General features: G+C 36.3%; 1 protein-coding gene across 2 annotated transcripts in view; it reads left to right on the forward strand.

Moving 5' to 3' along the window:
• ADAMTS17 (ADAM metallopeptidase with thrombospondin type 1 motif 17) overlaps positions 1–13,083 on the forward strand; it is a 523,726-nt gene that overhangs the window by 110,748 nt on the left and 399,895 nt on the right. For both annotated transcript variants that reach the window (XM_069098470.1, XM_069098471.1), the window contains 2 exons: positions 1,488–1,571; positions 5,651–5,808. In XM_069098470.1, coding sequence (XP_068954571.1) covers positions 1,488–1,571; positions 5,651–5,808 — 242 coding nt within the window. The remainder of the gene's footprint in view (positions 1–1,487; positions 1,572–5,650; positions 5,809–13,083) is intronic.

A 13,083-nucleotide genomic window follows, 5' to 3' on the forward strand; every position in this document is an offset into this window, starting at 1 on the left:
TGACTCCTCTTTTACTTCTAGTTCACAGCCAGAGGTCTCTTCCAAAGCTCCGTCCTTAGCCTTCTGCTTTCCTTTCTTTCCCTTCCTTTTTTTCCCTATCAGTCAATCAGCATGTATTTCTTAAATGTCCACTATGTGCCAGCCCCCAGACTAGTTTGATGGGAACGTAAATAAAGAAAGAAATCTCTGTCCTCAAGGAGCTTACATTCTATTAAGGGATACATGTGTATGTGTCTGTATGTAAGTATTCATGTATATATGTACATATAAAATATATTAAAGTGTATATATTGTTGGGGGGGTACACTACCCCCTAAAGGGGTGAGCAGATCTCTGATGTAGAATGTAGTGCTAAGGATTCTAAGAGGCATAGATGAGGAGGCAGTGCATTCTAGATATGGGGGACAGACAGTGACAATACAACAGTGTGAAGAATAACAAGAATGCCAATGGATGGAGTATGGGAGGTTGAATAATGTGAAATAAAACTTGAAAGATTGTGAAGTACTCAATGCCAACAAAGGAGTTAATATTTGATCCCAGACTTAATATATGGTACCATTCTTGAGGAGAGAGGGAGTGACATGGAAAGAAAACCCATTTCCTTCCCTCTCTTTATTCCATCTTCAGGTACATTTTCTGTGTTGTTCTCTAACTTATTTCAAAAAAGGAATGGGAACTAAAAATGGATTTGATCTTAGGTTATTTGCATTCCTCTCTGTTTTTAACCTTGAATTGTTTTTAATGTGTTAGTTTAGGTTTCTGTATCTTCAGTAATGGAATAGTTTTCTTTTCTTTAGAAACACTGGTCATAAGAGTTGTTTAGACTGATAAGGATTGTTAAGAATTGTAAGTATGGGGATAGCTTAGAGCATGTTACTGAACATTTGCCCCACTAGTTCCCTCACTTGATGCCGGTCCCAGGTAGATTGGCTCAGTTTAGCATGTCTACTATGTATAAAGCACTTTGGTACATAGGAAGATAAAAAATATAAATAAAATATTACTCTTGCCTAAGAAGAGCTTATAATCTAGTAGACATTTCCTTCTTAAAAATATCTCCATGTATGGAGAAACTTTAGTAATTGCTTTAAATGTCTTACTATAAAAAACTCTGAAGAACCAGCCTGGATTGTGATTAATTTAGCTAGAATTTAGGTGAAATCAAGTCCAATTCTCATCCTTTTCTACTAACTTCATGTTATTCCTTGACTTTTAAAAAATATTTAAATACCTTAAAGCTTATCAAAGAAAGCTTCTCTATGTAATTTGAATTCTAAGATATGTTGATATTTAGATCTTTAGCAAAATGATCTGCTCTCTTATTTTCTTAACATGCATTTTATGAATTTAGATGACTTCATTTGAACTCTATTTTATAAATGTATTTGGGGGCATTAAATTTTGGTTTAACTTTCTCAGACTCACTGATTTAATACTTGTTTGAAATTATATTTAAAAAATAATATTTTGTAATTTATTAACAGGTATACAATATGTTTCAACACCACAGCCTGGGAATTAAAGTTAACATTCAAGTCACCAAGCTTGTACTTCTTCGAAACCGCCCTGTAAGTTTTCACAGACACTTTGGATATTACAAAATACTTCTAACTCTTGAAAAATAACCTATATGTGTAATGTCAAGTATTTAAGAGGATCCCTTCAGGAAAACTCTGCACTGATGTCTCATTTTGGCTTAGAGGTGACCCTTAGTTCTCAAAAGATACTTGTAAGGTTCAGGTCCGGCAGGGCCTATCAAAGTATACTGGCAGTAGCCTATTTCTATTGTTCAAGGCCTAGCTAACTTAGTTAAGTAGCATAAACAGAACATTGGTTACTAGGTGATGACATTTTAGACCATGGTGACTCATGGAATCACAAAAAAATATAAAATGGATCTCACTTATGTATAGCTTACCCATGACCACCTAGATCTTGAGTTAGGAAGTTGTGAGTTCATATCCTGCTTCAGATACTTAAGAGGAAATTTATTTAATCTCTTTAAACCCAAGTTTCTTTATCTGTAAATGAGGGACTGGTTCTCAATGGCTTCTAAAGTCCATTTCAGCTTTAATTCTATGATCCTATGATTCTGTGATGTTAGAAGCCTAGAAAAATGTGGATTATATGAATAAAAACAATATGGTAGATAAAAATAATCATTTATTAGACTATCCAAAAATTCTAATAGCTAACATTTATATAGTGCTTATTATGTGCCAGGTGCTGTGCCGAATGTTTTATAATTATTATCTCATTTTATCTTCCCAACCATCCTGGGAGGCAGGTGCAATTATTATCCCAATTTTACAGAAAAGGAAACTGAGGCAGGTAGAAGTGACTTGCCCAGGGTTACACAACTAATAGTGTCTGAGGGTAGATTTGAATTCAGGTCTTTCTAACTTCTGGCCTAGCACCCTATCCACTGGGTCATTCAGCTTCTCCTACCAACTTTATATGTCATCAGATGAAGTGATACTTAATATGATAGTAGTATCCAGGTTGGTTATGAGTGGGGGGAGAAAATTCAGGACTAGTCAGGAAATTTTTGCAGTAGTCTAGGCCTATTTATCTTTGTAAACTAGGACATACCACTAAACCCCAAAAACAATATGATATTCTAGCTATCCTATCATTCTGTGTTCTAATACAACTGTAGAATTTTACAAGTTAAGAGGTTCTGACACTTCAGTAGATTAAAATGAGACATCAGTCAGATATGGCTTTGATTAGATGGCCTTTGAGGTCTCTTCCAATATTAAGATTCTATGATATGACCACTCATCAGGTATGTTGTAGATATAATTCTGGGTCAGATATGTTTGATGTACTTATTTAAATAGTCTCTGAAATGCCTTCCAACTCTAAAAGTCTGTGGTCTTTGCTTAAAAACAAATGGTTTTGTTTTGCTATCTGTATGAACTTAGGCAAGCCACTTACCCTCTATAGATTTGAACTTTCTCATCTTTAAAATGAGTTATTTTAACAAGATGACATCTGAGGTCCCTTTTAGCTCTAAATCCTATGATCCTGTGACTTTCAACTGGAGGAAGCAGGTGAATAGATAAATATTGAAATTCTCAAACGGAAGGAGAGCTTACAGGTTCTTCTCAAAGAAGCAAATGAAGATGTCGCAAGAGCTGATTTCATCAGTTTGCCCAAAGGCAATGAGAAGCAATATTTTATAGGTTATTGGACATCTTATCTTGCAGTGCCCAGGACAAGCATAAGAAAACAGCTAATTGTAGAGATAACTATGGCTTATGGGCCAATGACTTAATTTCAGAGGATGAAGAGTAGAAAAATTCTATTAAGAACATGATAATAACCTCCAAATTGTCATTATTATATCTGGTGACTTCATTGTGAAAGTTGGCACAGGGGAGATGTGTTGGGAAGCTATGTGGGAAAATACGGTTTAACATCAAGAAATGAAAACAGTCAGTGGCATATGAGCCATTCAGAAGTTTTACATCATGAATACTGCTGCATTACTCACTGTACATCATGAATAATTTCTTCGAGAGTCAACATGATATAGTTTGTGTACCAAATGAAAAACAAAAAATGGGGTTCATCATGTCAAGTGATAAGCAATAACTGGTTTCCAATGGATACATTTCAGAGTCAGGTATCTATGCAGGTCATATCATTCTAAAGTTAAGAGAAAGTGTCAAAATCAACACAAAATTAAAATAAAAGATAAAATGAGAAGGCACCGACTATGAATACAGCAGCTTCAATCTGAATTCTTTCCACGAGATGCTTACTCCCCAAAAATGGAAATGGACAAAATGAAAACATCGGCTCTGAAGATGACATTGAATCTAGGCCTCCTCAGTGAGAAACATGATAATTTAAAAGATTAATCTCATCATCTGTCAAAAAAAACCCAAAGTGAATGAAAAAATGCATCTTAAATTATAGCATTCAGATGGACCTTTTTTGGGTCAAGTTTATGTATTGGCATATTAAAATTGGATAGGTGCTGAAGATAGAAAATGAGCTAACTGCAAAACTGAATAAAAGGATCTCATTTGGAAAATTACACAGTACTTTCATTGATTTTAAGCTGTGCAATATAGCAAAAGTCCATCTTTTTAACAATGATAGTGTTCTCATGATGCTACACAGGTTAAAATTACGGAACAGGATGATCTCAAGCATTTATGTTAAAGGTAATGCAAAGGAAAGTGAGGTATGTTTGGGGGGTTTTTGTACATTAGTGTTTCATAACCAATGATAACTTTTGTATAAAAAAGGTGATGTTAAGGTACTCACCTAGTAGCATGTATGACTGGAAAAAGATGTAAGCTAGTCATGTCACAAGTCAAGGATAACACACAAACAAAGTATTCCACTCGCATCCTCAAAATCATAAAGAACCAGAGGAAGATATTCATCACATTACATGGGCACTCTTTAGAAGTTTTTTGAAAAGTGATGGACGAGAACCATCCAGTAGTATCAAACGGGTGTACGTACTGTGATCTGTGTCAGAGGGGGAAGCAATGACACCAATGAGATCATGGTTCCATCTAAACAAGGCAGGTCTGTTTAATCATTCCTTCCTAGTCTCAAAGGGAAAATTATGTGTCCTGCAGAGAAACAAAGTGGAGGTGTCCCTTATTCCTCTACCAGATTCTCCATTCAGAATATTATTAAAATCTTACCTTTTCCCCTTCTTTCCTTCTTATCCTCATCTCTCAAGGTTCTCCCTGTGGTATGTATCTCAGTGGTACAGCCTTCTTATATTGAGAAGACACCTGGGTTTCATTTGACTTTAGGATTTAACTATTTTATGGGTATTAGAGTGAGGAAATTAAGGTGGAATATGATGTATTATTAATACAAAGATACAGGCACAGATGTCATATAAATTGAATTGTGTTTTTACTACATTGTTTTCTCTGCTTGGGAAGGGAAATATATTCTTTAGCAATAGCTTTTATTTACCATCTTAGAAATGTGCCTGTTAAACATTTCTTTGGTAAATTCTTTAAAATACCCTTCATTTAGGTTTAAGGTGTTGGGTCTTTGTGGAGAAGAGGTTAAGTAAAGCCATTCTAACAATTAGCTACATTGTCATGGCTTTTACAGTAGTCTGTAAGTTAATGAACTCTGGGGATAGAGTCTTAGCCTATGATTTTTTTAGGGGGGGGAGGTGAGAGTATAAGGAGTTCCTACATGATGAAATTTCCTATACTAACTCAGGTCAGCATGTTCGCTGCAATTTATAATCTTAGAGTTGCCTATAACCCTTAGAGATTAAGTGATTTGCCCAGAGTTCTATAGCTTGTATTTGTTACAGAAAGAAGTTGAGGCTAGGTCTTCCTGACTCCCAAGGACAGGTTTCTATCCACTACATCAGTGATGTCAAACTCAAATAAAAACAGATCACTGTGTTCATATATTGACTCAGAAACATACAAATTAGTATCATCTATTAGTATTGGATTTTTTATTTATTTTCTTAAACATTTCCCAGTCACATTTCAGTTTGGTTCTTGGCCATACTCTGGAGTGTAAGCTTGTGAATTTGACACTTCTTCACTACATTATGCTGTCTCTTTGAATGAGTTGAATGAACTCTGATTTGTCTAGCTATTTTCTTATTTAATTATCCCTCCCCCCTTTTTCTTCTCAGACTAAGTTGTCCATTGGACACCATGGAGAAAGATCCTTGGAGAGTTTCTGTCTCTGGCAAAATGAGGAATATGGAGGAGCAAAGTATCTTGGTAATAACCAGGTTCCTGGTGGAAAGGATGACACCCCCCCAGTGGATGCTGCTGTTTTTGTTACTAGGTAGTATAGATTTTATTTAGTTGATATGAAAGAGAAGTAAACTTCTTGTGCACATTTAAAAATATTTAATTTCTTGTGTATTTAAGAGTTTTTATAGTTCTCAAAGAAAATTTGTAGTTCAAAATGAAGCTTGGTAAGGATTTGAAGCAAATTTGAAGCTACTTGTCAGTTGATTTAGGCATAATAGCTAAAGTAAAGCTGTACCAATACAAATTTACAATTTTACATATGATATTTACCATAAGAGTGCCTGATAATACAGATCTTGCAGAGACATGTCAGAACTCTCTGGTTTAAAATATGTCTAGGTATATATCTTCTCTGTGTGCTTCTCTTAAAATGCTATATAAATTTAAGCTATTATTATTTAAATAGATGACATTAGATCAACATTCCACTTACCAGTTAGGTACTACTTAAGCTTCCTATGTATACTCTTAGAATGAAGAAATTGTTCAACCAAATGGGCTTGTTATGTGTCTGGGTCACAGAATTGGACCATACCTTCCTGAATTTGAGAGATTAGTCAGTTGTAGAAAATGAAAAGCAAAGATTGTTTTTTAAAAGTTGGTTTAAGAAATATTTGATGTAGTTTATGCATTCCCTCTCCTTTATTTCCAAAACCTTTTGGAGAAAAGCCTCTTTTAAAAATCATCAGCAATAATTAGCAATAATGTCTATAAGAGATTCACTTCATTGCTGCTTGAAAGCATTCAGTTTGCAAAGTATGCAAATGTTTTTCTTCCTAATTGAATTTATCTACTTGACTAAACTAAGTCTAAATATTTTAAAATGACAGGTAATAGTAAAAAAGAAAAATGACCCTCTGGCTCTCTGTAGTAATTTCTAGTTGTAGAATATTCCTTTTCAAATCCGGCACATCTTTTTTTCCCCTCTGATTTGGTATCCACCATGTGTTGTTGTAATATAATACCAAGCAAAGGCAACTTCCCAGGTTCAAAATACCAGCATAGGTGCTCTCCATTTTATTCAGTGACCAACCAAGAACAGAGAAGATCAAAACATGACATCATTCCAAATACAGCATTTACTAAGCCTGATTAAATAATCTCCAAGTACTACCCCACCCCAGGACCTTCCAATCATTCAATCAATTACAAAGTCTCTGTTCTAAATACTTCTCCACCCCTAGGCTATACCTTCATTTAGTCCACCACAAAGCCCCTCTTCTCAAATGGAGATTAGTTTCCAAACATAAGGTCAAAAGTTCCCCACCCCTGGATCACAATTGAATCTACCCCAGAGTTACATCAAGTTTAAGCACAGCACTTAATACCCAAATGGAGGTCTTTTCTTCATCTTGACAAGAGGCAAGTTCTCAGCAATCTTAGTTCCTGGGGAGACAAGGCTTAGCAAGGCCATAAGATACATTGCCAGTCCCTTCATGAATTCATCCACTGTCTGTAGAACAGTCCTAGAACCCCTCAACACATTAGCAAAGCCCTCTCCCAGGATTTCTGTAAACATACAACAAGAAAATCCTTCTTCAGGGCTTCTGAGCCAACAGAAAGGCTCCCAGACCCCTGCAACAACAGCACTGTCCTTCACCAGTGGACAGTATTCACTCTGTCTGCAGGACAGTCTCCAGACCCCTGCAACAACAGCACTGTCCTTCACCAATGGACAGTATTCAGTCTCTGTCTGCAGGACAGTCTCCGGGCTTCTTAGTGAACAGCCAGGTTCCAGGACTTCTTCAACAAAAGGACTGTCTTTCACCAGTGCACAAATCTGGCAAAATAACATCAAAACAGACAGACAAAGTACCAGCAAAACAGCCATGTCTCCTCAGTCCTTGGCAGCTCAGGGGGCAGGTCTCAAAAGTCCAGGGCAATTCAAAGCGGCCACCAGCAATCCTCTCAGTCTCTCTCTCTCCACGAGGTGCTGCTTCCAAAAAGATCTTCCGCCTCTCTCTTATCTCTCCAAATCTACGTCACCAGCTCCTCCCAGTTCAGGACTTTCTTTTCACATCAAAAAGTCCATCCCACAGGTGGGATTAACAAGCTCTGGGTTTTAACACAATCAATTTGAAAACCAAGCCAATACAGGGGAATCTTTAATTGCCATTACTATCACAGTTTTACACCAAGTAGGCACATGATTGACATTTCTGAAATTGTGTGGAATTTATTAAGGAGACATTGAAAGCAGGGGAATATAAAGATAAGACATCATGAGCTAAAAATGTACCCTTAGATCTCAAGATTATAGAAGCAATAATAGTCAGATTTAGTTGTTTGGAATTGGAAAATATATATATATATATATATATACATATGTAAAATATATATAGCACAATATATAATATATGAGATATTAAATCAATATATCAAATAAAATGTATTAAATTAAACTAAAATATATATCTATGTTGTGTACATATATGGAGATATGAATATATCTATATGAAGTGTATATGTGCTTACATATTATGTATATGTTTGCTTATATACATTAATATTTAAATCATTTAAATAAACACACATGTATTTATTACACATTGACTATGTATATATGTGTATGTATGTATATATGTAATCCTGACTTTGCAACATCTAAGTTCAAAGACCCTTCAAGGTCTTTCACAGTCTGGCTCTTTCTAGCCTTACCTGTCATTATTCACTTTTTAAGCCACTCTACTGCCAAATCAGGCTCCTCTTTGTGCTGGGAAACACAAAAACTACCCTCCTGCCTCTCTGCCATAATTTACACTGTTCTTTGTGGCTAGAACATCCTCCATTCTTCTGCATATTTTAAAACCCAACTCTAATGCCACTTCCCCCTCCCACCCCAGAGAGGGACGCTTTCCCTAAGTCCTCTGTTCAGTAATGATCTCCCCCTCAGATTTTATATAGTACTTCATTTTGTAATTCTCCCTTTCTATTAATGGATTGTCATTCTTTTGAGGTTACATTTGACTTTTGAAAACAAAAAGACATTAAAAACCAACTGATGAGAAAGAGGAGGAATTAAGTTGGTCAGTATAATTTTTGATTAAAAATAGAGTGACTTGTAAGAAGGTGACTTTTCTTGTGTGTCATATACTGACTGAATACACTTTCAAAAACCAGATTTCAAAAAATATATCTTGGGCAACAGTAGTGTCTTTGGAATAAATTAGACTCCCAAGATAACTACTTTGATGATAATTTGGATTTTATAAAATTTGATATAAAGCAATCTCATTACCTTATAGTCCCATCTTATACTGTTTTCTTCTTAGTAATGTTCTCTTTCTCTGTTGACTTGACAAAATTATTGTGAATGGACTTGTTGGGAATATTCAGGAAGCACTGTCACCAGAACAAGAGCTAACAAAGCTCAGCCCTGTTTAAGAGTCATCATCAGACATGAAATCATCTTCAGGCATTGGTTTGGTTTTTTTTAATAGTTTCCTTAACACATTGGTAATATTTTGTCTAAAAATGCCTCCTTCTAAATGAAACATATGGGGTAAGGTCATTTTAGAACACTTTGGTGTTTTGTGTTGGTATTCATTAAAGAAGACACTAAAGGATACTTTATGGTAAATAGAGGGAATTCCAAGGTCTGAAAAAGGCAGAATTTCTTCAGCTGTGTAAGGGAAAGAGTAGACTGTTTCTACATCTCTGTGGTGACTATGTTCTAATATTATTGGAAAAATTCTTAATTTCTATCTAGTCTTTTTTGGCTCTCCTTGTGCATCAGTCTTCCTTCTTTGATTCCATTCATTCAACAAACATTTATTAACTACTTACTGTGTGACAGACAATAAGACAATATAAATATAAATTATATATTTATATAGTTTATATAAATTAAATTTTTTTAACGAACTTTTTTAGAGAGAGTAAGGAGAAAAGTTTGGGGCAAAACCATGTACATGCAGCTCCACCTATGAGTTTTTGCCAAGCATCACGTTAAAGGCAGCAATGTGTTACAGTGAAAACAGCATTAGATCTGGAGTCAGGAATTTAAATTCATTGCTAACTTCGGGATCCTACCAAATCATTGCACTTAAAGCTTTCGCTTCCCCATTTGTAAAATGGGCATAATAATATGTAACATTTATATGGCAGTTACTATGTGCCAGGCACTGTGCTAAGTGCTTCCCAATTCTTATTTCATTTGATCCATACAACAACCCTGGGAAGTAGTTGCTATTATTATCCCCATTTTACAGATGAGGAGACTGAGGCAAACAGAAACTAAGTGACTTGGCCAGGGTCACACAGATAATAAGTGTCTGAGACAGGTTTGAAATCAGATCTCACTGATTACAAAATAACAAGTCTACCAGGGGTGGGGGACCTGCAGCAAGTTCCCCACCATTGGAAACAATGTGCCACGTAGTTGGTCCAGGTTGTTGTGGGGATAAAATGAGATATTGTTAAAGTGCTTTAAAAGCCTTGTAATACTATATAAATGGTACCATTGTAAATGTGGTAGGATTCAGTAATGTGAATATAACTGTTGGGGGTCCCATATGGGCAAAAAGATGATTGTTTAGCTGTTGGATAGCTGTAGCGGCTCATGTAGTGATAATGATGGGCATGAAGAACACATCATTTTGCAAAAAAAAAATTGGATATGAGAATATTTCTGTTCTTTAAAAAGTGATTTAATTTTTCCAGGGTAATCTTATGTTACAAAGTATCTAGTTGTGTGCTTCACAAAGCAGACAGTGTTTAGAGTCAATCCTTGCCTTGAGGGTCCTGAATGCTATTACTAGCCAACTGTATAATCCTGAGCTTGACTATATAATCCTGGATGCTCACCAGCCTTGACAGATGGACCAGCAACAGAGGATATGAGAATGACATCATGTCCAGCCAAAGCAGGCGAGCCAGAAAAAGCAGGAGCTGGGCTTGTACAAGTTACAGCTGTGTAGAAGACTAGAAACCGCCCCTGCAGGGACTAGGTTCTTTGAGAATGTCACAGCGTGGAGAGCTGCAACTGTAAAGGAGAGTCGGGACCTTTCTGTATCCCTCTCTCCATCCTGCTCTCTACTCAGTAGGTAATTTTCACCTCTTGCTCAACAACCATTCCCCACAAACTAGGAAGCAGGCATCTTCCCACCATCCCCTCCATGTTTAGTCAATGCCATAATGACAAAGCAAGAGAAATGCTGGGGCAAATTCTTGTAAGGATAATGGAAAGGAAGACATCCCTGTTGTATGACTCTCTGTATACATCCATTTGTTACCTGTTCTCCTTCAGCGCCTAGTTTAACTCCAGATGCTGCTCAGTAAATTATACACACACACACACACACACACACACACACACACACACACACACACACATTTATTTGGTTCTTTAATGCAGCATCGATTTATATTTTCTCAGTTGAGATAATATGTAAAAGTACTTGGCAAATTTTAGAGCTATTATGATAGCTTTGTGAGTAGTGGGTGCCCAACATAGATCTATTGAGGACCATGGCTAGTTCTATCAGGTTTCTGAAAACTGGTGAGGAGACACAGTCTGCTTCAATCTGCCTATATGAATGAATGCAGAATGGGAAATTTGGCTATTTGGTAAATTTCCCAATGGTTTAGTTTCACATGAGAAATGAACAGAGGAATCCAAAGATGGTTTTTTAAAGGATAGATAACCTTATTGGAGGGCAGCTAGGTGGTAACAATGGAGAGTGCTGGGCCTGGAATCAAGACTGGCCTCAGATACTTACTAGCTGTGTGACACTGGTTAAGTCACTTAACCTGGTTTGCCTCAGTTTCCTCATCTGTAAAATGAGCTGGAGAAGGAAATGACAAATAATTCCACTATCTTTGCCAAGAAAATGCCAAATGGAGTCACAAAGAATCTGAAATGACTGAATAACAACAAACCTGACAGGAAGAAAATTTTGCATCCCATTTTCTGAGGACAAAAAATAATTAATACCACCCTACTTTAATAGATTAAGATAAATTAAGATACGGCTCCTGATTATTCTTTTTTTTTGAGACTGTTCAACCAAAGCAGAAGAGGCCTTAGGCCAAACTAATAAAATAATTCTCATTTCTGACTTGATTACAACTACTTGCTTTCTTTGAGGAAAGAGATAATCCCATCTGCCTTGCTGAGGTATAATAATGCATTCCATAATGTACTTGAGTGTTGAATTACATATTGCAGACCACCAGATTTCCTTTATCATGGAACTGTAGAACACAAGAAGCAAAAATACTATAGTGCTTTATTCATTAGTCAGTCTCCTTAGGGTGGATTTTCTCAAGGATGGCATCTTGCCACTTTCTAATAGTTTAGTTATCTGTTGTCAGGATGAAAGCAGCTTTTGGTACTGTAGCTGATATAATATAATAAATCCTTAAATAAACTCTGGTTCTGGAATGGATTTTTGTGCCAATTCTGTTCTTAGCAAATATCAGGTGATTTTTAATTTTTTGTTTTTTTTTACTTTTTAACTCTTAGTGTTGGAAAAGCAATGGTAGCCTGGATCAAACGAAGTATTAAGAAATTATAGCTGTTTCATTTCTTATTTTCTTCTTATTAGTGCTCCTGCCTTCCCCTTCTTTTTTACTTCCTGACTCCAGGTCCCAAAATACCACCTCTTTCCTCTTCGTCTACTCGCCTTTGCAGATGGTTGTCATTAAGATTTCTTCAATATTAAAAGATCTTGCTACTCCTCCTCCACTCCTACTTACAGTGCCATCTCTTTTCTGCTTCCTGCCTTTATGTTGTGTTTCAACAATATTGGTGGCTTCCAGTATTTAGTCATTTTTTCCACCACTTGTCTTTGTTGCTTCTCCAAAATGGAAGTGTTATTACATAACAGCATGACCAGCCTTACAGCTACATAGATGAAGCTAAGGGTGCTAAGAAGAAAATTCTTCCCCCCTCCAAAAAAAGTCCAAAATTTCCTTCTCAACGTACTGGTGTGTGATATTTAATTGTTATAGTTTCATTCCTTTGGTGTCAGACTTTATACTTTGCCACTGAGAAAAGCAACTGAAACTTTCATCAGTCTCTTAATAGGCTGTTAAGCAATTTACAACAGTATGTACCAGGCAGTGTGTTAGATGACAGGATATAAAGATGAAATCAAGATGGTCCCTAGCCTTAAGGAACTAATAATTTACTGGAGAATACTGTCTACGTATAAATAAATGCAATATACTTATAAAATGAATACGAGGATTTGGGGTTTGAGGAACACTCACAACTGAGACAGCAAGTAGAGCAGGGGTGGGGAACCCTTGGCCTCAAGGCCACATGTGGCCTTCTAGGTCCTTGGGTGCAGCCTTTTGACTG

Source organism: Petaurus breviceps, unplaced genomic scaffold (assembly GCF_028583685.1).
Source record: "Petaurus breviceps papuanus isolate PSGF00001 unplaced genomic scaffold, PetGlider_PUasm1.0 37, whole genome shotgun sequence".
Classification (NCBI taxonomy): domain Eukaryota; kingdom Metazoa; phylum Chordata; class Mammalia; order Diprotodontia; family Petauridae; genus Petaurus; species Petaurus breviceps.